The 23,784-nt window shown below is 60.9% G+C and overlaps 1 protein-coding gene across 5 annotated transcripts in view; it reads left to right on the plus strand.

The window, feature by feature from the left end:
- APBA2 (amyloid beta precursor protein binding family A member 2) overlaps nt 1-23,784 on the plus strand; it is an 85,105-nt gene that overhangs the window by 40,418 nt on the left and 20,903 nt on the right. For all 5 annotated transcript variants that reach the window (XM_028502247.2, XM_036012941.1, XM_036012939.1 and 2 more), the window contains 4 exons: nt 5,072-6,044; nt 12,463-12,543; nt 13,691-13,727; nt 22,920-23,065. In XM_028502247.2, coding sequence (XP_028358048.1) covers nt 5,112-6,044; nt 12,463-12,543; nt 13,691-13,727; nt 22,920-23,065 — 1,197 coding nt within the window. In that variant the 5' untranslated portion in view covers nt 5,072-5,111. The remainder of the gene's footprint in view (nt 1-5,071; nt 6,045-12,462; nt 12,544-13,690; nt 13,728-22,919; nt 23,066-23,784) is intronic.

Consider the following 23,784-nt stretch of genomic DNA (forward strand, 5'->3'; position numbering starts at 1 on the left):
GGCGATGGCGGCACAGTGGAATGTCCATCCTGGTGCCCAGACTGGACACTTGTCAAAGTTCAAATGGTCACTTTTTAAAAAAAATACTTGTTTTTAGAGAGAGGGGAGGGGAGGGAGAAAGAGAGGGAGAGAAACATCAGTGTGTGGTTGCTTCTCACACGCCCCCTACTGAGGACCTGGCCCGCAGCCTAGGCATGTGCCCTGACTGGGGATCGAACCGGCAACCCTTTGCTTTGTGGGATGATGCCCATCCTGCTGAGCCGCACTGCCCGGGGCGGGATGGCCACTTCTATGTTGTGTGTCTTTCACCACAATTGCACAGGGAGGGAACCTGGCTCCGTGCCCAGCAGTGGACCCCAAAGGGCGTTGCAGGAAGCCCAGGGCCAGGCGCGGGGACGGCCCTCACCTGTGGGCTCTGCCGCTGTTCTTCCTCGGAGCCCTGAGTGCAGCCCTCCCGCCGTTCCGGGACGCAGTTTCAGGTCTCTCCTCTCTCTCACCGCTGTCTGGGTGTCACTGTCACCGGGCCTGGGTCCCCCTGCTGCTTAGTCCTGGGCGGGTGGGCAGCTGTTCTCTGGTGGTTTGAGCAGGACAGAATGTGTGTGTGTGTGTGTGTGTGTGTGAATGTGTGTGTAAGCGTGTGAAAATGTGTGACTGAGGGTTCATATATCTGAGTCTGGGTTTGTGTGTGGTGTATGTACACATGAGAGTGGTGTGTGTGTGTAGGAGAAGATGGCTAGACCTTATTTCCAGAAGCAAGGCTGTCAAAAATGACCCCCACCTGGCGACCCTCCCCAAGTGGCCTTGACCCCAGGGGCCCTGGGAAGCCCAGCTCACAGACATCAGGGCCGTGCTCCCTGGCCGGGCAGCTCACTTAGAGCGTCATTGACCCGATGCGCCCAGGTTGCGGGTTCAATCCCTGGCCAGGGCACCTGCAAGAATCAGCCAGCAGACGCATTACTAAGGGAACAGCACATCCGTGTCTCTCCCTCCCCTGCCCCCGCCCCCTCTCTCAGTGAATGAGCGAGAGAAGCAGGCAGGGCAGTGCTGGTGGGGCCTGGACAGCAGGCAGGGCTCCGGCTGCAAATGGAATCCGAGGACAAACACTGACCCAGGGGGCCCTGGCCGCACTGTGGTGCCAGCTCAGGCCTCTGCCCAGTCAGGTCCCCTCCCTGCAGGGACCAGCCCCACCTGCTGACAGAGTGGAGGACAGAGGGCGGGGCCGAGGGGCTCCTCTGTGCGAAGCCTCGTATTGGATGCTCGGGTCCCGGGGGGTGGGCGTGTGGTGGGCACCTCAGTGAGCACAGCTGGCCGGCTCGGAAGCGGTCATGACCAACCCCGTCCCACCCACGGGTGCAAGCGCAGAAGCTCCGCCTGCCCCTCGTCCTGGCCACCGACGGCTGAAGTTGGTCATTCAGTTCTATTCTGGGGGACACGTGGGCGGGATCTCTGGCTTTAATTCTCATTTCACCGAAGACTAATAATGTTCTGTGTCCCTTTTGGATATTTTTATTGTCCTTTTGGTCTTTTTTGTGTTGGGTTCTTGGCGCTTTGAACAGTCTCTTTACGTATTCGGTTCCCAGGATGTGGGCTCGATGGACATGTCGCCCATGTTTTCCTGCCTCTTTGCTCACCCTGGGAGGCGGCCTTTGATCAGGAGGAGCCTGGCTTGTGCCTCTTTCCTTCCACGTGGTTGCGCCTGGCGCCCTGTTTGGGGGCCCTTTCCCAGCCCGCGTCGCCTTCTCCCGCGCCAGCTTCTCCCGCTCCACTGTGCGAGTGTCGCGTCTGGGCCTGCCGTCCACGTGGTGTGGGGTTTGTGCGGACGGCGTCACTCACACGCCAAGACTCGTTTTCCTTTATTTAAATTGTTTTGTTTGGTTTTGTTTTATTCCGTCACCATGTGTCCCCTCACACCGCCTTCTGCCTCCGCCCGCCCACCCCCCCTCTGCAGTCACCGCACCGCCCTCTGTGCCCGTGAGTTCTGTCTCCTTTTTGCTGTTTTTGATCAGTTCCGCCACAACCCCCGCAGCGCCCCCCCAGAGCTGTCAGCCTGCTCTCTATCTAGGAGTCTGTCTCTGTTTCACTCCTGGTTCAGTGTGTTCACTAGGTTCTGCATACCAGTGAGATCACATGGTCTTTGTCTGTCTCTGACGGGCTTGTTTCACTCAGCATGATGTTCTCCAGGTCCCTCCGTGCTGTTGCAAAGGGTGACATTTTCTTTTTCTTTTCTTTTTTTAAAGATTTTGTTTATTTATTTTTAGAGAGGGAAGGGGTAGAGAGAGAGAGAGAGATATCAATGTGCAGTTGCTGGGGGCCGTGGCCTGCAACCCAGGCATGTGCCCTGACTGGGAATCGAACCTGCGACACTTTGGTTCGCAGCCCGCGCTCAATCCACTGAGCTATGCCAGCCAGGGCAAAGGGTGACATTTTCTTCCCTTTTGCGGCTGAGCGGTGCTCCGCCATGTGAACGTCCCGTAGCTGTCCCATCCCCTCCTCCCCCGGCGGGCACTCGGGCTGCTTCCAGATCGCGCCTGTTGTAAATACCGCGGCGGCGGACACAGGGGCACGTTTATTCTTTTGAGCTGGTGTTTGGGGTTCCTTCAGACACACTCCCAGAAGTGGGATCGCTGGTCATAAGGCAGATCCATCTGTAATTTTTCGAGGTAACTCTATACGGCTGTCCGTGATTATTTTAGCTGGCCCTGTGCCGTTCGTTTCCCGTCTGCTTTCCATAGCCGAAGGTCTGGTTCCGTGTTTGCAGCTGGCCTCCTGCCTGCCCCCCCCCCCCGCCCCCCTGCCCCGTGATGGAGGTTCCAGTATTCAAGTCACCTTGTGTACCCGAGCCACACCCGGCTGGTGATGGGATACAATATGTTTGTATAGCTTGTTGGATTCGGTCATTTTTCAGTAGTTTCTTTGCACCTCTGTTTCAAGTTGATTGGCCTGTGATTTCATCTTCGTTGAATGTCCAAGTCTGGTTCCGGCACCGAGATGACGGCGGCCATTCAGAGTGCGTCGGGGGGGCGGGGCGCGGCCTCTCCCTCCACGCTCCCCAGGAGGCTTGGGGTGGCACCGGTACTGGCTTTTCGTCCGTTCATTTGCTTCAGGGTCTGGAAGAATTCCCGTGGGAAGCCTCGGAGGTGTGAAGTTAGTCGAGAAGAAGGTGTGTAATTAGAGATTTAGTTTCCTTAGGAGATACAGAACCACTTGGATTTTTACATTTCTTCTAGAGTCAGTTTTGCTAAGACTGTATTTCAGTAATTTGGTCACCTCATAAAAATGATCACAACGATTAGCATTAAATTCGTAATATCCATTCTTGTCTTTTGCACGTGGCGGCCCCTTTTGCTTTCTGATGTTGTAATTAAACCGAAGGATCGTTCCTCTCCTGCCCCCATTTTCCTGTCCGGCTGGAGATGTCTAATGTTAATTTCCCCCAAGAATCAACATTCAAGTGTGTTGATTTCTTTCGATTATGCATTTTTCCTGTTTTTTTTTTCCTCTGCCCTTGCCGTTCTTATTTGCTTCCTGCAGCTTTGTTTGGGTTTCATTTGCTGTTCTTTTCAAATTACTTGCGAGTGACCGGCTCTCCAGAATGCTCCTTTTCCCAGCCTGGTCTTCTAATGAAGGAACGGGAGGTTAAACATTTCCTTGTAGGCCTGCTTTGGCTGTCATACACTTTTTATAAGAATTGGGATTTAAAAAAAAACTCCATAACATTTACCGTGCTCACCATTTTCGAGTGTACACGTCAGCAGCGCTAACGAGATTCGCCTGGCTGGGAAGCCCTCCCCCAGGACCGTTTCTCCTCGCAAACCGGAAACTCTGTCCCCCTTAAACAGCCCCACCCCCTGCCCCAGCCCCCGGCAGCCAGCACCGCACAGCAGGTGGGGAGGGGCAGATGTGGCACCTGCCCGAGGGGGGTCGGTAGGGTCGTGTTACGCGTGCAGCCGTGTGTAATGTTAACTTGGACACTTCCCCTGAGATGGGCGGTGGCGTGCTCGAGCGTGACGTCGGCGTGTTGCAGAATGACGTGCCAGTGGTTTTGGGATGAAAGACTTTGTCATCCAAGGGGGCCCCGCCCCTTCCAGCCGCCCGAGTGGGCGGTGTCTCTGTTCCCCATCTCCAACGCACACCTTCATCGGTCGTTCTCTCCCTCGAGTGGCGTTAGAATCTTCCTCAACTCCGTGTGCGGCAGAAAAAGCGAGTGTTTGATTGTGGGGTGGAGGCCTGCGCGGTGGCTCTCCCGTGTGACCCCCCTCCCCGTTCTGGCCCCGTGGGCAGGCCCTGCCCCCGCCCCGGTGTCCCGCCCGGAGCCCCTTCCTCCGTGAGGCCGCTCCCCTGGGGCCTGAGCGTGAACCAGGTCTGAACTTACCAAGGGCCTTCGGTCTTCCTCTTTAACAGGAGGGCCCTCTCTCTTCTACCCCGAGTGCCCGGTTTCCTGTAATTCTGCGCACCCTCCAGGGGTGTGGCTGTGTTCCGGGGGTCCGCCTCTGTGGCTGGATCTCACCCGCGGAGGGGCCTGAGGGGCCAGGGGCTCAGCACCAGTCTCCGTGTGGTGCTCGGTCGGAGGGTCCCTGCCAAATGTCCACCCTCAGCGAGTGCTGCTCCATTTGGGGTGAGGGGGACGGAGAGACCTCGTGCACCGGGGAGGGTGGGGCGCATCCTGCCGGGGACAGGGAGCGCGTGGTGGCCTTCGAGGGTCCCCGGGTTTAGGCTCGGGAGAAGTGGAGCGTCTCCTCCTGGGTCTTCATCGTGTCTTCTGAAAAAAAGCTGCTCTTTGGTGTTGAGACACACTCCCTGACCCTTTGACCGGTTTCCTGGTCACTAAGGCCACCCACACATGGGGCGGGGGCTGGTCGGTACCACCCGCTGCGTCCCCCTCCCCCTCCGCCCCCAGTGTCCCCCCCTCTCTCTGCAGCCTGGCCCTGCCTTGTTCCCCACGGACAGCGGGGGCGGGACGCTGCATTGCGTGCACAGAGGCGCGCTCTTACCGGGACTCCGAAACACCACGGTTGGGTCCCTGTGGCTTTGTTGGGTGCTGACGTTCTTCTCTCCGTCCTTCCTCCCGCAGCGGCTGCCTCCCGGTGACGATGGCTGCGTGAGCGTCCGCCATGGCCAACCGCAAGCGGCAGAGCACAGCGAGCAGCATGCTGGAGCACCGCGCGCGGCCGGGCCCCGGGCCCCACGGGCAGGAGCCCGAGAGCCAGGACGCGGAGCTGCCGCTGGAGGCCTACGCGCCTCCGGGCCTGGACCTGGCCGCCCTGCGGCCCGAGAGCCCCGCCCCCCTGGCGCAGGACGGCCTGGCGCACAGCCCGGACGGGGACTCCAGCTCCGACTACGTGAACAACACCTCGGAGGAGGAGGACTACGATGAGGGCCTCCCCGAGGAGGAGGAGGGCGTCACCTACTACATCCGCTACTGCCCAGAGGACGACAGCTACCTGGAGGGCGTGGACTGTGACGCGGATGCATACCTGGCCCGTGGCGCACGCCCCCTGGACACGGATGAGTGCCAGGAGGCGGTGGAGGAGGAGTGGACGGACTCGGCCAGCCCGCACCCCTGCGGCCGTCTCCCGGTCCCCGAGGACGAGGCCTCCGAGTTGGGGGCCGCGGACCAGGAGGACGGCTTGCCCTACGGCCCCGGCGAGGAGGCCTACCAGGACTACTACGCCCCGGAGGCCAACGGGAACGCGGGCGGCGTGTCTCCCTGCCGCCCGAGGCGCGGCGCCGGCGACTCGGAGGACCAGGAGGAGGACATCGACCAGATCGTGGCCGAGATCAAGATGAGCCTCAGCATGAGCAGTATCGCCAGCGCCGGGGAGGCCAGCCCCGAGCACGCGCCGGTGCGAGGCCCGGAGCCGGGGCCCGGGGCTCCCTCGGAGGCCTGCCGGCCCGGGGAGGCCAGCCGGGGCCCCAGCAGACACGAGGGGAGGCCCAAGTCGCTCAACCTGCCCCCTGAAGCCAAGCTCCCTGGGGACGCCCAGAGAGGCTTCAAGACCAAGCCCAGGACCCCTGAGGAGAGGCCACAGTGGCCCCCAGAGCAGGTAGGACTCCGGCTGTCCCCAGGGAGGGGGTGGGCCCCGCCCAGGGCACAGAATGTTCTGACACGGCCCACTGTCCCAGACGTGTTCTCAGTTCCACACATGTTCTGTTTCATGCACACATGTGCGTTCTGGTCATGCAGGGTCACCCCTCCGGGGTGTCAGTACACTTCGGGAAAGACTCCTCAGGGGGCTGATCAGTAGCCCATGCTGCCCAAAGGTGCCCCCCGCCCCCTGGGAAGGGATCCAGTCCCCAGCCCGCTGTCCCAGACCTGCCCATGGTGCGGGGTGGTCCCTGAGACCGCCTCTCCCACCAGGCGGCTCCTCAGGCCAGCAGGACGTGGGTGAGGGAGTGCGTTTCCCAGGGGCCGTTCCACCTGGGCGGGAGCGTGGCGTGTGGCGGGCGGTTAGCTGCATGTGACCGTGTGGAAAGCAGCGCCATGAAGGGGTGACAGGGTCCGGGAGAAGCTGTGCCTGCCGGTGAGTCTGACGGCGTTGAGCTGAGCCCTACTTTTTAATCACACCAAAGTCCAGTGCATTTTCTCATAAACACACCGGAAAGCTGCGCCTCTCAGACCCGTGTGAAGAGATGTCCACGCGGCTGTTTCCGTGGGCCCCCGCACACGAGCTGCTCTCACGGCGTCTGGAAGCCTCGTTGTGCGTGTGGTTCCCCAGGAGAGCGTGTGTGTTTGAAAAACCCAGAGAAAGAGCTAGTGTTTGGGAGACGAGGCGTCTTGGTGTCCTGTTAGATTTTCGGTCCAGGCATTCGATGCCTTCGGTTCTTTCGAAAGGCTGTTAAGCGTAAATTGTCGTTTGTGGCAATTCTGCATGTGCTGTGGCCCGTGGGGTGTTGGGGGCTCCCCCCAGGGGCAGGCAGCTCGGGGACCATGGGCTTTAGGGCCAGAACACTGCCGGGCCCCTGCAGGGTTGGGCGGAGCCGGGCAGGTCCCCTGGCAGTGACGATGGGGCCCCAGGGTTGACGTGGCTGCCTGAGGCGGGTGGCGCCCTGCTCCGTGCTGTAACCAGCAGTTTCCATGACGGAGTCCTTGTGAAGAGAGAAGGGTCCTCAGAGCGCAGTGCGGAGCGGGTAGGCCGTTCTCCGGCTTCCCTCGAGCCAGACGCCGACAGGAATGAAGGGCGCAGGACTCCGGTGTGGAGGCGCCGGGATGGGTGGGAGTGAGTGAACGGGGGTGGGGGGGATGCAGTTTCCAAGGGCCGACAGAGGTGGGGGGATGTCCTGGGCCATCGCTGAGAATTCAGGAGGGGGTCCCTTCTTCCAGAAGGGCCACCAAGTGGGAGAGCAGGTGCCTTCGGCTCCTAAATTCTGTCGCCTTGAAGCAAATGTTCTGATCCAGCTCCCGGAAGGGTGGTTCGGGCTGGTCAGCTCTTGCAGAGCTTTTTGGTTCTATTCGCTCCTTCATTCGCAAGTCCCTCCCTCGAGGGGAGAGCCTGGCAGTGTCTGGGCCAGGGCGGGCCAGGCCCCCAGTGTGTGCGACCGAAGCCTCTTCTGAGGGCGCTGGCCTGCCTGGGCCCTCACGTCCCACAAACCCGGGGGGCTCTTTGGAGTCTGACCCAGAAGAGCCTCTGACCACAGGCCTCATCTCCAAAGCAAGGTTACCTGACACAGGAAGCACCCTGGGGTGCGTGCTGGTTCCCGGCTTCACGCCACAACCGGCCTTCCTGAACGGAACCCCTTCCCTCCCCTGGTAGAACTGTCCAGGCCTTGGGCAGGTGCCCCGAGTCCTGTGCCTGCCTTTCCATCCCCACCGCTGTCTGCACGGTGAGTGTGGCACTGCCAAGAGTGACGGCTGCTGTTAAAACAAACAACAACAACAAAAAAAACACCTGATCCTGGCCAGTGTGGCTCCATTGGCTGGAGCGTCTTCTCCTGCACCAAAAGGTCGCAGGTTCGATTCCCGGTCAGGGCACATGCTTAGGTTGTGGGTTTGGTCCCTGGTCGGGAAGCAACCAACCAATGTCTCTCTCTCCCCTGGTCCTTCCTCTCTATCAAAACAGCAGTGGGTGTGTCTTCAGGGGAGGATAAAAAAAAAAGAGTCACGTCACCGATATTTCCGAGTACTCTCAGTTCTCTCCGTGGTCCCCGCCACCCCACAGCTGGCCCTTCCCCTTTCCCAGCGTCCCTCTGCCCCCACAGCCCCAAGAATAAAGGACGCTGTTGCTGTCATTGCCCTGCAGACGTTGCTCTGCCACCTAGCTCCCCATGCACCACGTGGTTTTTGTGACTCCCTGACCGTGGGGCATTCTGCTCAGCCGCATGGGCGGCAGCGACTGGTCACCTGTCTGTGCGCATGCTCACCTGGGCACACAGGTGTGGAGAGCGTGTCCTCTCCCACGGAAGCTGTGCTCGCCCACGGCCGTGGGAAACGTCCACGTTGAGTTGGCATTTTTGCATCCAGCTCTGTGGTCCCCTGCTAGCCGGCCCCCAGGTGCTGAGCGTGGACGGAAGACCCTGGCCTGGAGTGGGTCCCCAGGCTCTGAGACGTGCTTTGGGGGCCTGGCCGGTCATCGGGCGCCTGCATTGTGGGGGGTTCACCAAGCGGTGCCCTCCTGCCCCTGGGGGCGCTAGTAACAGCATGTCTGTCCAGCACCAACAACCCCAGTCCTGCAGGTCGGCGGCTGTGTGTCCGGCTCCAGCAAGGCCTGGACTGGTCCTTTCGGAGGCGGCCTGTCTCGTGCTCCCCTGTGGTGCCCGCCTCGAGGTGAGGCCCTCTGAGAGTGCCCGCTCAGCGTCTGCGGTTCTCCCTCCCGGTGGGTGCGTGTCGCTTCAGGCCTCGGCAAGTCCAAGGTCCGCGCCCCAGGGGGTCAGCCGCACGTCCGGCTCCAGAACAGTCGAAAGCATTTGATGTTCCTGATGTTCGGGTGGCCCATTGTGTGTTTGGATTATTTGGGGTTTTCGTGGTTTCCGCTTGTTCTTGGCCCCACCCAGTGCTTTTCAGAAAGAGCCCGCTGACGATAGAAAACCAAAGAAAAATCAATGCATCGTGGCCGCCTTCACACACCAGCAAAAGTGCAGTGGGACCCAGGCTCTCCTGGGTCCTGGATGCTGTGCAAGGTGCTGCCCTCGCCTGGAGCTCGCTCCCACCGCCCCGCAGAGCCGCCCCCTCCCCTCCCCCTCCCCCACCAGATTGGTGCCTGCTGCCTCCAGGCCCTGGGGCTGCATGGCCGGGAGTGGCACAGGCCCCGCATGGCAAGCCCTGTGCTGGGGGCAACGGACACAGCAGGGGCTCCCCGTCTGGTGGGGCGGAACGGCGCCTGGGGGGGCCACGAGGGCCGGGCCAGCCTCCAGGGACGGGCTGCAGCGTGGGGGATAAGGGAGATGCTCTGGGGCTCTGAGCGGGGCTTCGCGTACTCAGCCGACCAGGCGGGACGTGGTGCAGGGCGCACGCGTGTCCTCTGCACGGAGCGGGGTGGGGTGGGATCGGGCCGGGGGCTCTGTGGGAGAGCGTGTGGCAGGTGAGGGACCCGGGGTGAGGCTGGAGATGGGAGAGGAACGGAGGAGGGGCGTCGGCAGGAGGGGCAGGGACGTCAGGAAGGCCATGTGCAGCCAGGTGGTTTCGGGGAGACCCTGCGGGGCGGCTCTGGGGGGTCGCAAGGGCAGGGGTCCATATGTGGGAGCAGGAGGGACAGCACGACAGCACCTGTGGGGACAGGTGGGGGGACCAGGCAGAGGCTGCCCCCACACGAGCCCTGGGGGCCAGAGCCACAGGGGGCTGACAGAGCCCATGAGTCACAGGAGGTTCCCCACCGAGTGTGGGGCTCCGGGGGAGGGTTTTTAGGAAACACCCCTGTTCGGGAAGAGAGACCACGTTGCCGAGGGCGAGACTCAGAGATGCGTCATGCCCGTGTGGCTTGCTCACCCGACCTGTGACACTGTGGCGATGGCAGGCAGCGGGTCTGCACCCCAAAGCACGGAGGCCGAAGTCCAGGCTGGTCAGGGGCTCAGGAGGACTCGAGCCTGAGGTGCCAGGAGGCTGCCCAGGAGCTGCCAGCCCCGCCTCAGCCAATCCCAGGGCGGTCCGTCCGCACGGCTGAGGGTGGACCCAGAACCCGCCAGGGCCTGGTCTGCTGGTCGGTGCTGCAGTCGCTGTCACGGAAGAAAGGCTGGGCCTTTTCCACCTGAGCCCCCTCCAGGGCCTGGACTGTGGGGGCTGGAGGATGTTTGGACGGGGCTCGTGGGAGCCCGTTGCCTGGCTCTGCGGGGTCAGCAGGGAGTGCTCGGGCTGGGCTGGTGTCCGGTCCAGGCCTGCATCTGGTCGCTGTTCAGTTTAAGAGGCATTTCCAGAGAAGGCGGCGTGCCGCTGTCCGTGGTGCTGACATGCCGCTGTCCCTGGTGCTGACGCGCGGTCAGGTCCACCGCAAGGTTGCCCCCTTGCCCTGCTCTGCGTGCCGGCCAGTGAGCCTGAGCTCGAGCTTGGACGTGGGGTGCCGCTCGGCAGACAGCTTGGGGAACAAGGTCGGGTTGTGTGGGGGATGTCGCTGTGCGCGTGCGCGTGTGTGTGTGTGGCGGGGTGGGGGGTGCCCATGGGCCCTCCTCCGTCTGCCTTCACTGGCCCCAGCGCTTGCTAAGGCCTCTCTGATGCCCCTGGGGCCTGGTGGCCCAGTCTGGCACTCCCCACCTGCACCCCGGCTCTCCTGCCCGCCGCCCCCAGAGCAGCCAGCAAGAGACACCTGTTCCTGACTCCCCGCCCAGCCCGGCTGGGTCTTATGGCTCCTGATGGTCAGGCACAGCGACACAAACAACCCCCCCCCACCCCGAGAGTCCCCACCGGGTGGGCTCACACTGGGCCCCCCCTCCCTGGCCGGCCGCCCAGGGTTCCGGGGCTTTGGGGCACCGCCCCTGCACGTCCTGTTGCAGTCATGGAAACGGATCCCCTTCCTTGCCGCGGTCCAGTCCCTGCCACGTCCCTTCCCTCACTCATTTGTCCGTCCATTCAGTCGGTCATTGGAACCCTGGTGCACAAAAGCTAGCACAAGACGTAGGAAAGGGAGCCTTCCAGAGGGGAGGGGCGACCCAGCTGCTCACCAGCCCAAAACGTGCTCCGGAGCCAGGACACGGGCGGCTCAGGGCACCTCCTGCTGCTCGAAACTCGCACATCTGCTGCCTCGCACCTTCCTCGGGGTTCGTCCCCACTCCCCTCTCCCTTCTGAGCACCAGGAAGGATGGAAAAGAGCAAGTGGGTCCAAGTGGTTCCAACCCATTGACACCGGGCACTTTGGCCCACGTTCATAGCTCATGGCCTGGTTTGGTTTTGTTTTTGTTTGGTTTTTTGCTGTGTTGTGTTTCTGGTGTCTGTGGGATTTGTGCTGCAGCTAGTGATAAAGCACGAAAGAAAGGCTCTTAGATGAAACAGAGTTTCACCCGTCCTCTAAAAGGACGGAGCTCTGGCCTGTGCCCCAGCCTGGAGGAAGCTTGCAGACGCCCCGGGAGGCAGACCCTGCGGAGTGCGCTGTGGGCGGTGTCCAGGGCCGTGGAACCTTCGTCCGAGATGCCCAGAGCCCCAGGTCCACGCGGCTCCTAACCGTGTGAATTTCAGAGGCTGTGCCCCAGGCACCAAGCCCTCCGTCCCTCCCCCAGGGATGAGAATTAGAGCGGTAGATGGGGTCCCCCCGGGGTGGAGCAGCACAAGCCCACCCCCTGCCTCTTCGGAAACAACCCTGGATCTTCAGCCTGAGCCGTGGTTGTCATGGTGATGAGTGGTCCAGAGGGAGTGCAAGGAGATGCCGACAGGGAGGGAAGCGTGGGGCTGGCAGGCGTTTGGGGCCAGTGGCCTTGCGACCCTGTGTGGCCCCGGAAGGGGCACCTGTGCCATTTACTGCATGGGCACGCGCGCCAGGGGAGCAGCCGCCCTTGCGTGGCCTCTTCCCTGGTGCGTCCGGCCGCCCCAATGAGAATCTTCTGTCGCCGTGTCTGATGCCACTTACATGAGGCTTCTCCAGTGGTTAGATTGGTGGAGACGCCGTGGGTGGGGCAGGAGAGGGAGTTCGAGTCGGAGAGGATGGCGTTTCAGCTCCGCTGGACGAACAGAGTGTGGAGTCGGACAGCGGCGCTGGTTGTGGGGCCGCGTGCACGCACGTGGTGCTGGGGACCGTGCGCTTTAATGTGATGCAGGTGGCAGAGGTTATGTGACGAGTGTTTTAGCACAGCCAAAAACAACACATTAATGAAACTAGAAAATAGGACTGAAATAATATTTTAGAATGAAAGGTGGGTATGCGTCTTGAGAGAAAAGGCTGACTAACCGCCCCTGCAAACGCGCCCCCGCCCCCGCATGTAGAGGTGCGCACCGGCGCGCACCTGCGGCTCTCGGGATCGCGTCCCCTCACACTCTGGGTCTTGCTCCGAGGCCTGCGTTCCCGACGTCGGGAGCACCGTCCTCATCTTGCGCTTCCCCGTTTCCAGGTCTGCAACGGCTCCGAGCAGCCCCGGAAGCAGCAGCGCTCCGACCTCAACGGGCCCGCGGACAACAACAACCTCCCGGAGGTAACTGCGCAGGGAGGAGCGTTCCAGCCCCAGGGACCGGGCCCGGGGTGGGGCTGCCCGCTTGTCCAGTGCCTTCGGGCCGGCGGGCGGGTGGGGTCCAGCCCAACTGGGTGTCCCCGCAGTGGGAGGAGGCGGCGGCGAGGGCGGCTGGCATGCCGGTGCGGGCTTGTACCACACGTGTTCACGGGTAGGGGGGTTGTCGGCATCCCTAGACTGAACTGAAGTTCATTCTCCCCATTGTCTGACATGCTCTAAACCCCGGGTTTTTTCTGCCGTGGTACTGCCCACATGGGGGGCCAGGCGATTGTCGGGGGACTGCCCTGTGCCTTAGGGGTGCTTAGGGGCCTCTCTGTGTCTGACCACTGGATGCCAGTAGCAGCCCCTCCTCAAGTTGCGACAATGCCGGGTGTCCCCTTGGGGAGAAAGCCATCCTAGTTGGGAAGGAACCCTGTTCTTCCCAACAACATGAGTTTACGAAACAACCCCGTACAGACAAACACGGCCACGGCGGAGGCTGCTCCGGAAGTAGTAAGGCGGTTTGGGTGAGGTTGTGCGACCCCAATGCAGCGCCGATGGCCCTGTGGGGTGGTGTCTGGTCCCCTCTGTCTTGTTCTGACAGACGGGCCTGGCAGCTCTCACGCCCCCCCCTCCCGGCCCCCCAGCGGGAGAGCCTTTGGGTTGGATGGCCTCTGGGTGCCCTTCTGTCAGCGACATGTTCATCTGAGGGTCCCCAGGGGTTAGATGATGGCCTTTCGTCCCCACAATTAACTTACTAATCCTCACCCCAGGCTTTGGTTTCCTGGGTTTTTAGAGAGAGGAAGCAGTAAGAGGGAGAGAGAAACAATGATCGGTTGCCTCCCATACACGCCCTGACCAGGCATTGAACCCACAAACTTTTGGTGCATGGAATGACACTCCAAACCACTGAGCAACCCGACCAGGACGCTCTCTACTTAAGTTTTATGCATAATTATGGACACTGGTTTTCCCTGGGCAGCAGGTTCCCCACCTGCCCTCCTGCCCATCACAGTGCGGGATGAGACTTCCCGGGGAGTCTGGTGGCTGGGGGCGCGGCCTCGAGCTGTGCCGCTCGCCTCAGCCTGGCTCGCAGGCCGCCCGCTCACACCTGTCGTTTCTCTCCTGACAGACGAAGAAGGTGGCCTCCTTCCCCAGTTTTGTGGCTGGTAAGTGACTTTGTTTTCTCTCCCCAGGGGGAGGGGCGGGGAGAGGCGGGGCAGCTGAACTTTCTGTCAAGGCAAATGATACTGTTGGTTTTTCGGGGGCCGGGGGTGGGGGCAGGTTCCCCTGCAAAGCCCGTGTGGAGAGCGCACCTCGGAGGTGGGGACGGCGCCGCCCAGAGTCGAGGTCCCTGCGCATTTGCTGCCGTGACCGCCGCCGAATCCCCTCTCGGGGGTGTGTCAGGGGGGTCCGGTTAGTCAGAGACGGCCCACCGGGTAGGCCACGCCCTCCGATTACTCCGCTGCCCAGGGCTCACACAGGCCGCCGAGGGTTGGACTGATGGACTGAAACGTGTCTGCAGGAGCAGCCAGCTACGACCCCACGCACTTCTGATGAGGGTGGACGCCGTAGGTCTGAGTGCGGGCTGTTCCTCTGGTTTTCGGCTCTTCCTTTCCCTCCACCCTCCTGTCCTGTCTGTTTGGAAGAGGTTATTGTTGCAACTCAACATTTATTTAAAGCCAAACGGATTGACCCATTCTGTATCAACTTGGGGGGCATGGAGCGTGCTTGCTGGGCTTTGGGGTGTGCCAGGCAGCCTTGGGGGGCTTCACAGGAGGTTCCCCGATTCCATGGTGAAGAGTCCCCTACGTAGGGTCTCTCTCTCGGCCAGAAAGGTGCCTCCTGCCCTTGTGACTGCGTCACCGCAGACAAGGTCACCTTGGTTCTTTCAATAAGCCGGTCATTCATTTTATGGAGGTAAATGGATCTGCAGAAACTGCAGACCTTTGTCACCCCGTTTTTTGTTTTTTTAACCTCGCAGCAGTGCGTGTCCTGTGGTCCCCACCCCCGCCCCTGGGAACCCTCAGCCCGCCTTCCTCCATCCTCGGGGCCCGTTTCTGTTCCGTGGTGTCCGTGCACTGGTTGTGGGTTGTTCTTAGACTCCCCGTGTGGGTGAGATCACCCAGTGTTTGTCTTTGTCTGACTGACTTCACTCCACGTGGTGCCCCCTCGGGCCACCGTGCTGTTGGGGATGCAAGATTCCATTCTTTCTTGGGGCAGGTAACGCCCCTGCGAGTGTGAGTGAGTGAGTGAGTGTGTGTGTGTGTGTGTGTGACTCCTTCCTTCATTCCCCTGCGGGCGCTCACCCTCCACTGTCACTGGTAGTGCTACAGTGGGCCCTGGGCTGCGTCCGCCGTTCTGAGTGCATGTTTCTGTGTTTTGATAAATACCCAGAAGTGGCGTGGGCTGGGGTATGTGGTGGCTCTGTTTGACTTTGTGAAGACCCCCGTACTGTTTTCCGTGGCTGCTCTAATCTGTAATCCCGCCAGCCGTGCACAGAAGTTCCCCGTTCCCCACGTCCTGGTCAGCACCTGTCTGGGGGTTTACGGATGGTGGCCACTCTGAGGGGTGGGAGGTGACAGCTCAGCGTGGTTTTAATCTGCGTCCCCTGATGATCAGTGACGTGGAGCGTGTTTTCACGGGTCTGTTGGCTGTCCGTGTGTCCCGTCTGAAGGAGCATCTACTCGGGCCCTCTGTCCATTTTTAAATGGGTTTGCCTGTTGGGTTTTTATGTTTTGCATTAAGCTGTGTTTTGAATACTACCCCTCGTGCGATGTTTCATGTGCAAACATCTCCCCTTCAGTGGCTGTCTTTTCATTTGGGGTGGTTTCATTTCACCGATGGTTTTCTTTGCTGTACATAAACTTTTCAGTTTGACGCAGTCCCCCTGGTTATTGTTTATTTCCCTTGTCCAAGGAGGCCTACCAAAAGGATACGGCTGAGTGTGATGTCAAAGAAAAGCGTTTTCGTCCACTTTGAGTTTACTTTTGTGTGCGGAGTGGGAAAGTGGTACGGTCCGTCCTTCCCTCCCCCCTCTCTCTCTCTTCTTGCTTGCGTGCATCTGACCAGCTCTCTCCGCACCGCACACAGAAGAGACCCTCTCCATCCCCCGTGTGTTCTTGCCCCCTCTGCCGCAGGGGAACTGACCCCAGAAGCAGGTTCAGTCTCGGGCTGTCTGTCCCATGGGCCTGTGCATCTGTCTGTGCCGGGACCCTGGCCTGGGGATGACTGTGGCCCTGTAGTGAGTACACACCAAAGTGGCTCTTCTTTTCCGCAAATACGGCGTGCGAGCCCGTCTGTAGCGCTCCACTGGGCATGAATAGGCTGAGACGAGTCTTAAAATAGTGGCTTTTATTCCCTGGTAGGGGTTTGTTAAGGTTTCTATGGCTCGTGTTTGGGTCAAGACAAGAATGAAAAGTGAATTCGACCCTGGAAGTCTCCTTGTCTCTCTGTGCGTCCCGTGGAGGAAGCCACTGCAAGACATCTTGTGAATCATTCCAGAAATTTCCTGGACACGTACAGGCCTACATACAAACCTTTTGCTTAGACTAGACATCGACTTGGCCTCGGGGGTGTGCACCTCGCTTTTTCATTTCTCAGTAGATCTTGGAGACGACACATTGACCACCCCCTCCCCCCCCAATCGTTTCCGTGACCGAGTAGGGTCCCGGGACAGGGACGAGTGATGGGGGTAATTAGTCTGCAGTGAGAGCCGTGGTGAGCGGCCTCGCGGATGTGTCTTTGCGCTCAGGGACGCGTCCTGTTAGAGACCGGATAGGCCGGCAGCAGCCGACTCAGACCCAGCTGGGCTGCTGGCTCCAGAGCAGGGGGCGGGGCGGGGCAGGTCCCGCCCTCGGTCTGTCTCAGTCCGGCTCCCCCAAGCCCTGCGCCTTCCACCCGCTGGGCCTTCGCCCCGGCGGACCGGTGACCAGCCGGGTCTCGTTCCCTCCAGGTGCCCGGCTCCCGTCGGGGGTGAAGCCAGACTCCTCACTGCACGTTTGCTCGCGGTTTGCGGTTCTCTTCCTGGGTGGTGTCGGTTTCCTCTCCTCTGTCGGGTTTTGGTTTTTCATACTGACTTGTGCTACTCTTTCCATAGAAAGGGAATGAGCACTTTGGTGTTTTTTGCTAACATTTTCCTCAGGTTACTGTTGTCTTTTTTTTTTGGGGGGGGGGGGGGTACATTTTCTGTCTTGCTGAATGTTTTACGTAGTCACATAGACTTGTCTTTTTTCCCTGAGTTTTTGAGGGTAGTGTGACCGTCATGCTTCTAAGATTTATTTCCTTAAATCCTTGTCTGAGGCCAAGGCTTATTGATTTTACAGAGTGGGGGAGGGAAAGAGAGAGAGAGAAACATCAATCAGTTGTCCCCCATGCGCACCCCCCTCCCCCACTGGGGGTCCCACCCACAACCCAGGCCCGCACCCTGCCCGGGACGGAATCCTTTTGGTTCTCAGGACGACGCTCCAACCAACCGAGCCACACCAGCCAGGGAAGATTATTTTTGGAAATAAACCTTTATTCTAGAACTCATGTGATTTTATTTTAAATTTACGTAACTGTTTGATTTATGTGGAATCTGTAGTCGCCTGCACCTAGGTCTGTTTCTGGCCTTGTTGCCCCGATGCGCCCGCTCAGGGCCCGGGCCCAGGCCGCCGGGGTCTTACAGGGACCTCAGTGCCCCCGTGTGGCCGCCCACCCTCACCACACCGCCCTGCTCACAGTGGCCCCGGGGCCCCGAGTGTAGTTATTTTTTTCTAGAAATTTTAGAATCAGCTTACCTAGTTACACAATAAAAATTCCTGTTGTTGTTTTATTTCATGCCATTTTATTTCTGTTCAGTTTATTTCATTGTATTTTGCGCGCGCCATGCATTACCATGTCGACGCAGGAGAAAGCACCTGCGTGACTGTATACAATGTTCCATCCCCAAAGGGACTTCGCTCTCCATTTATTCTGGGTTTGTAATCACTCAAATTTTATTCATAAAAATTCAGCTTCTACGTTGTCAGGTTATTCCTTGCAGTTTTATCCTTTTCATTGCTTTTGTAAACCTTATTATTTTTGTTTTATTCTATTTTTCTAACTTGTTGCTATTTGTAACTCCAAAGAAAGCTATTGGGGTTTTTTTATATATTAAATTTGAAACCACTGCCTTCATGAGTTCTTATTTTTTAAATGGATGTTTAGTTATTTCCTTGTTTTTTTTTTTTTTAGGGAAACAAACATATTTATTCTATTTCTCCACGACTAAGAATGGTTTGTGCTGTTCCCCGTCTTGCTGTCTGTTCTGCCTTCCTCCTCTGTACTTGGATCAGGTAGCGTGCGAGGAACGGTGTGACACATAACAGACAAGAGTGACATTAAAAAGTGACAGGTTTTTGAAGGACCCACCCATTTAATTACATCATAAACAACCTCAAGCATATGCAAAAGGATACGTGACTAATAGACTGTGTTTAAGGTTAACGCACGGATACATACTGGCCCTTTCTCAGGACCACACATAGTTTTGACGTTTGTCCCAGACCCTCGTTCTTGAGCACAGGGCCATAATCCCCCGCCTTTGTGTTAATCTACAAATCACACAGCGGCCTCAGAGTAACCGTCCCAACACCTGAGCACACCTGACTGCAGGTGCCGCGGAAGATCGGGCGGCCCTGACCTCGGCCTTTGGCCTGCAGCCCACGAGGGCGGACCCTCAGACCACCGTGCGCTCCGAGATCGTCTGAACTAGTTCTCCGCCATGTGGGCTCGCCCAGCCTGGATGCGCCTCTAGATTCACTGTCCTTTCAGTGCCTTTGACCTTCGGTGTGCGGCTCCGTGAACCGCGTGGCTCTGGAGTGAGGCCCCCGTGGCCGCACGTGCAGCGACGTCTCCTCCTTCCCACTGTGGGCGATCGGTTTTGGCGTTTCCCACGTTTGTTTTCTAAGCCCGTCTTCTCCTTTCTTAGGCAGACGGGATCGAATTAGACGTCCTTGTCTCTGTCTCGGGTTTGTTCTTAATATGAAATCCCGGAGATTAGACGCAAGGCCCACACGGGCAGTGTATGCAGGTCCCGCCCTGGGTGGTGGCCGGTCCCCAGTGGGAGACTGGGGCAGTTCCCAGGTTTTGTCCCCGCAGTGAGCAGCCGCCGGCGTCTTCCTGTTTGTGCCGGTGTTGTGCTCCCTCTGCTCCCCGCCTTCCCCCCGAAAGCCCATGCGCAGGGCCTGCTGTGGGCAGCCTGTGCACGGTACCAAGTCTGACTTCAACTCCGTGTGATTGCTTCTCTCCCGCCCGGCAGCCAGGGGCTTTGCTGGCCCGTGGGGTGTCAGAAGCCCATGCTGGGACTGTCAGACCCTTTCCACAGGCGGTGGGTGGCTCAGCCAGCCCATCCTGCAGACCTGGGCACAGCCTCTCGCTGGGGACCATCCTGTGGGTCTACATGTCCAGACAGCGTCTTCTCTCTCCTGTCAGCCTTTCAGTGTCACCAGTAACGGGGGGCTTCTCTGAGGTGCGGCTTGTGGCGGCATGGGGGGGCGGGCTGCTGTGTGGGGCAGATGGGGCCCTTTCAGGGCCCAGAGACCACGCTCCGGGGCTATGGGTAGCAGGCCCCCCACCTGAGGGCCCGTTTCTCAGCCCTGACATCCCCCCTCCTGCGCCCTCTGCCCCTTCTAGTCCCCCTCCCCAGGGCCAGCTCTTGTGCCGATCTGGTGGCGTCTGAGGCGTGTGGCCTCCATGCTCCTCTGGCCTCGCCTCCAGATCAGCCGCCACCAGCCGCCCCCTTCTCCGGGTCACACCGAGGCCCCTCTGCGTGCTGGGCCCTCCCCCACCTCGGGCATCTTCTCCCTCCCGTCTCACCCACTTCCCCTCCGCTGGCTCTGAGCACGTCTGTCCTGTCCTGGGTCTGTCCACAACTCCCAGGCTCTCCTTAACCAGAGTTTGGGAGCGGCTGCTCCAGTGTCCACACCTCCCCTCGCCCCCAACCCCTCAGTTCACCGGCCAGCTTCTGCCTGGCCTCCTCCAATGGCTCTCCAAGGTCATGACTGGCTTCCTTGTCACCCTGCCCGGAAAACACGAGGGCTCTCTGTTCTCCTGCTGGCAGCTGGGGGTGTCCCCTGTGCTGAGGCTCTGCTCTCCTGACCGCTCTCTGTCCCCTCCGTCTGTCTCCTGGCTTCTGGGCTGCGAGTTCGCTGCCCTCTGCCTGCCTGTGGGGTGGCGCTGCTCCGCAGGGCTGGTCCTGGGCCCCCACTTGCCCTGGGCTCCCGCCTGCCCTGATGATTCCACCCTGTCTGCAGCCCCACTGGGCGCCACACCCCGTGCATTCGGGCTCCCAAGTCTGGCTGCCTGCCCAGCTGCTTTCGGAGGACTCCCGGCTCCTGCAGCTGAACCTGCCCGGAATCCCCGCCCCCAGCTCTGCCCTCTCACTGGGTGCCTCCCCCCCGTGAGCAGCAGCTCCCTTGTCCAGTCCTGATTCCCTGCCCTCTTGGTCCTCGCCTGGCACTGCCTCTGGTCTTCTGGTCCCGTTGAGAGCATCCAGCCTGTCATGCCTCGCAGGTGTCATCACTGTCACCATCACCATCATCATCGCCACCCCACCACTTGCCAGGACCCTGCAGCAGCCTCCCAGCTGCTCCCCTTCCTTGCTCTCTGCTGTCTGCCTCTCTGTAGCCAGAGTCGCTTTCTGAAGCCAGTGTGGTCGGGCCACTTCCCTGACCCACACCCCGCAGGGACAGCGCTGGCGTGGCCCCAGGGCCCTCACATCTGGCTGCTGCTTTGTCTGTGGCCTCGGCCCCTTGTGGCTGCCGGCCTACGCCCACCCAGGCGTGTGCATCTTCTGTGGCTCACCTACAGCTCTGTGCTCCCCGTGACCCCAGGGCCTTTGTGCCCGCTCCTGCCTCAGCCCGGAAAGCCCTCCTGCTCCCTCTTGTGGCTTGTTGGCTCCTGTGCACCCTGCAGACCTCAGCCCAAAGGGCAGCCGAGCGGCACCTCCTGAGGGCAGGCGTCCTGGTCGCTCCTTCCCCGGCACGGTGCCCTTCCTGGGGTTCACCAACGGCCACCCTGGTACTTGCACTCGGCCCTGGGGGGCCGGCCTCAGCCTGTGAGCTCTGCGTTTTACCTGGAGCACCACCCGTGGGGGGGGGGCTCCGAACCGCGCAGTCCCTGCACTGGCGAGGGTGATCCTGGGCGGAGCCACCGACACAACTCGGGCTGTCCTTGCGGGCGCAGTTGGGACACGGAGGCCTGCCCCATGGGCTGGAGGACTGGGCGGAAGGAACTGGGTGGGGCTATGCTTGGATACCCTTCCGGTGCATGCCACACTCCCTTGTGCAGCCCCGGGAGAAGCAGGCACTGGTCTCGGGGCTCATGAGACCCCCCCCCCCCCCCCCCGCCAGAACAATCATTGGAGCCTCTGTCCACACCCACCTTCAGGGGTGGCAGGGGCGGGGCTCCACACACTGCTCTGGGGGCCCCCACCCCTTCCCCATGCAGTCGAGAGTCTGCAGGCCTCAGGTGCTCAGCCAAAGGCTCCACAGGGAGGGTCCGGGTGCCTTATTCTTCCCACAGACACATCCCCCTCATGCCCGTGCGAGTATGAATGTCCTCGCAAGGAAACAAAAAGGAGGGACCACCCTCTGGGGAGACCGTGTCTCTCTCAATCCTCCGTCTTTGATCCTTTGTCCTCCTGAGCCCCGCTGGCGGTCCCAGCTCGGGGACAGCTCACGAGCTGAGCCCAGTGAGAACAGTTTATGCTCTAAAGGGCCGGCCGGCTGCTTTCATGCAGTGACAGAGCCGTTTGATTTTTGCTTCCGCCTTTGTGACCGCGGCTGAGGGCTGTGTCTGCGGGACCCCGCCGCCCTCCCCCCACCCCATCGGCTGCCCTGCTGTTCTCAGCCTCCTGGTTTCCTTCCCTGACATGGGGGGGGCGCCAGGTTTGCTGGGCAGGCTGGGGCGCTGCGGGGCCCCCTTTGCAGGATGGCTTCCTGTTGGAGAAAGAGCAAGACGGGAATGACAAGCGCCCCCTGGAGGAGGGCTGACTGCTGGGTGCAGGTGTAGCAAAGCCCTGACCCCTCACTTGAGTCTCCCCAGGGAGCAGCTGCCTGTGGGTGCGGGGTGGGCACCCTCTGCCCACACGAGTCCGTGTCCCCAGCTGGGCCCAGACCTGGGGAGGCTCCCTGCAGGGCTCACGGGGCCCGGCCGGACTAAATCTACTCGGGAATGGGGACTGCAACAGGAACAGGGACCTCAGGAGGGGCCAGTGAGCTGACCCAGGGGCTGGCAGATGGCAAGTTCAAAGACAGCAGCCTTGGCAGGTGGAGGTTGATCGGAAGGGAAGGCCTCGCCCCCACCCCAGGGACTGGGGGCTCATGGGGTGCCATGCCAGCCTGCACTCCCCAGATAGGCCATGGGGACGCTTGCCAAGGCCTGGTTCTGGTGCCGGCTAAAGGCTGCTGGGACCACCAGGCCTTTCCTGCAAAGTGACGCCATCTACTGGTCAGTAGCAGTCACTGCAGGGAGGAAGTGACTGGCCCCTCCACAGGTGACTGCTGGCAGATGACAGACCCCGGGAGCCAAACTGGACCGGGGCTGCAGGGGGGGTGGGGGGGCATAGGGAGGGGTTCCTTCTGCTCTGTGCTCCCAGCCCTGCTCAGCCGGGGGTGTGTCTGTCACCTCTAGAGCGAGGACCGAGGCACAATCGCTGTGGTGACTGCGTCCACGCGTCCGCAGAGCCCGAGACGGTTCCCATCCGTCCCTCACAGAAAAGCCCGCTGACCCCTCGCGGCAGCAGCCTGTCCAGTGCGGAGCCACTCACCGCGGCTGGCTGTTTGCATGTACATGAGTTAATTATGCATGAAGTTCAGAAGTTCAGTTCGTTCGTTGCTCTGGCCACAGTTCAGGCGCCCAAAGCTGTGTGTGACCTGTGGTCCCATGCGGAACAGCGCAGAGATGGGACATTCCCTGTTGTAGCAGAAAGTTCCGGAGACTGCGCGGGCGTGGAGGCATCGGGTGGGACCGGCACCGCGTGCACCGGCTGCTCCTGGGGTGCAGAGGATGGCAGGACCCAGAGGGCTCCGGGCCGGCAGGAGCCCCGAGAGCAGAGGCAGAGAAGGCTCTGGAAGAATCAGAGGGTGACAGGCAGTTTCTGTCACCATCCTGAGTTCTAGAGGGTTCCAGGGAAGGCTCAGGAATGCTGCCGTGTCGGGGAACGGGAGCCCCTGGCTGTCGCCTCGGAGGTGGCAGAGCCGCCTGGGCTCCAGAAATGTCCTCTTGACGGAGTTTGTGCACAGTTTTCTGACCCGAGGGCTGGCTGCGCCGCGGGCCGTGCAGCCGCCCGCCGCCCTCCTCCGTCCTGCGGGTAGAGGCTGACCACGCCCCTTCAGTTCCAGGGCCCTGCGAGCCAGAGGACCTCATCGACGGGATCATCTTCGCAGCCAACTACCTGGGGTCCACCCAGCTGCTCTCGGAGCGGAACCCTTCCAAAAACATCCGGATGATGCAGGCGCAGGAGGCCGTCAGCCGGGTCAAGGTAGGGGCGGGGCGGGGCCAGTGCCCGGCCATCTCAGACCTACCGCCGTCTGCGGGAAAGCCCGAGGCGCCCGGAGAGGCTGGGGTGGGCTTTGGCCTCAAGCAGGAGGGCCCTGGGCTGGGGCCACGGGGCAACTCGCTCCATAATGAGGAACTGCCCCGACCCCCACAAGAAAGGATGCTGGGAGGCGTGCCGGTACAACATGGTACACCGGGTTCGAGTCCCGGTCCGACAGCCTGGGCCCTTAGCGCCTGTTGAGGTGCCGCCCGTGGAAAGGGAGACAGACGTCACCTTTCATATCACTTCGTGACCTCCAGGAAACGGGGGCCTACTGGAGCTCTGGGTGCGGCCGGGCTTCTGGCCAAGCCTGCGAAGGTCGTGGGGTCGGGGCGAGGGGTGCGGTGGACTGCGGTTGCTGCCCCACTGTGGGGTGACGAACTGAACTGTGTCAGCCCCTCTCCTGCCCTCCCTGTAGACACGACCTCTCGTAAGGGAGGGGAAGGGATGTGGCGCCTGAGCCCACCAGAGGGCAGCACTGAGCCCGCCCGCGGGGCCAGCCACTCGGCCCTGTCCTCAGTCCCGCCCCGGCCCCGCAGACCAGGGGGTCGGCCCGGGGCTCGGGCGCTGGAGGGATGTGAGGGGGCCTCTCCGTGGCGTGCTTGCCCGCGGAGGGGCTGGCTGCTCACCTTTCCCCGGGCTGAGGTCTGAGCCCTGGGGTG

The sequence above is a fragment of the Phyllostomus discolor genome, chromosome 12 (assembly GCF_004126475.2).
Source record: "Phyllostomus discolor isolate MPI-MPIP mPhyDis1 chromosome 12, mPhyDis1.pri.v3, whole genome shotgun sequence".
Lineage (NCBI taxonomy): Eukaryota > Metazoa > Chordata > Mammalia > Chiroptera > Phyllostomidae > Phyllostomus > Phyllostomus discolor.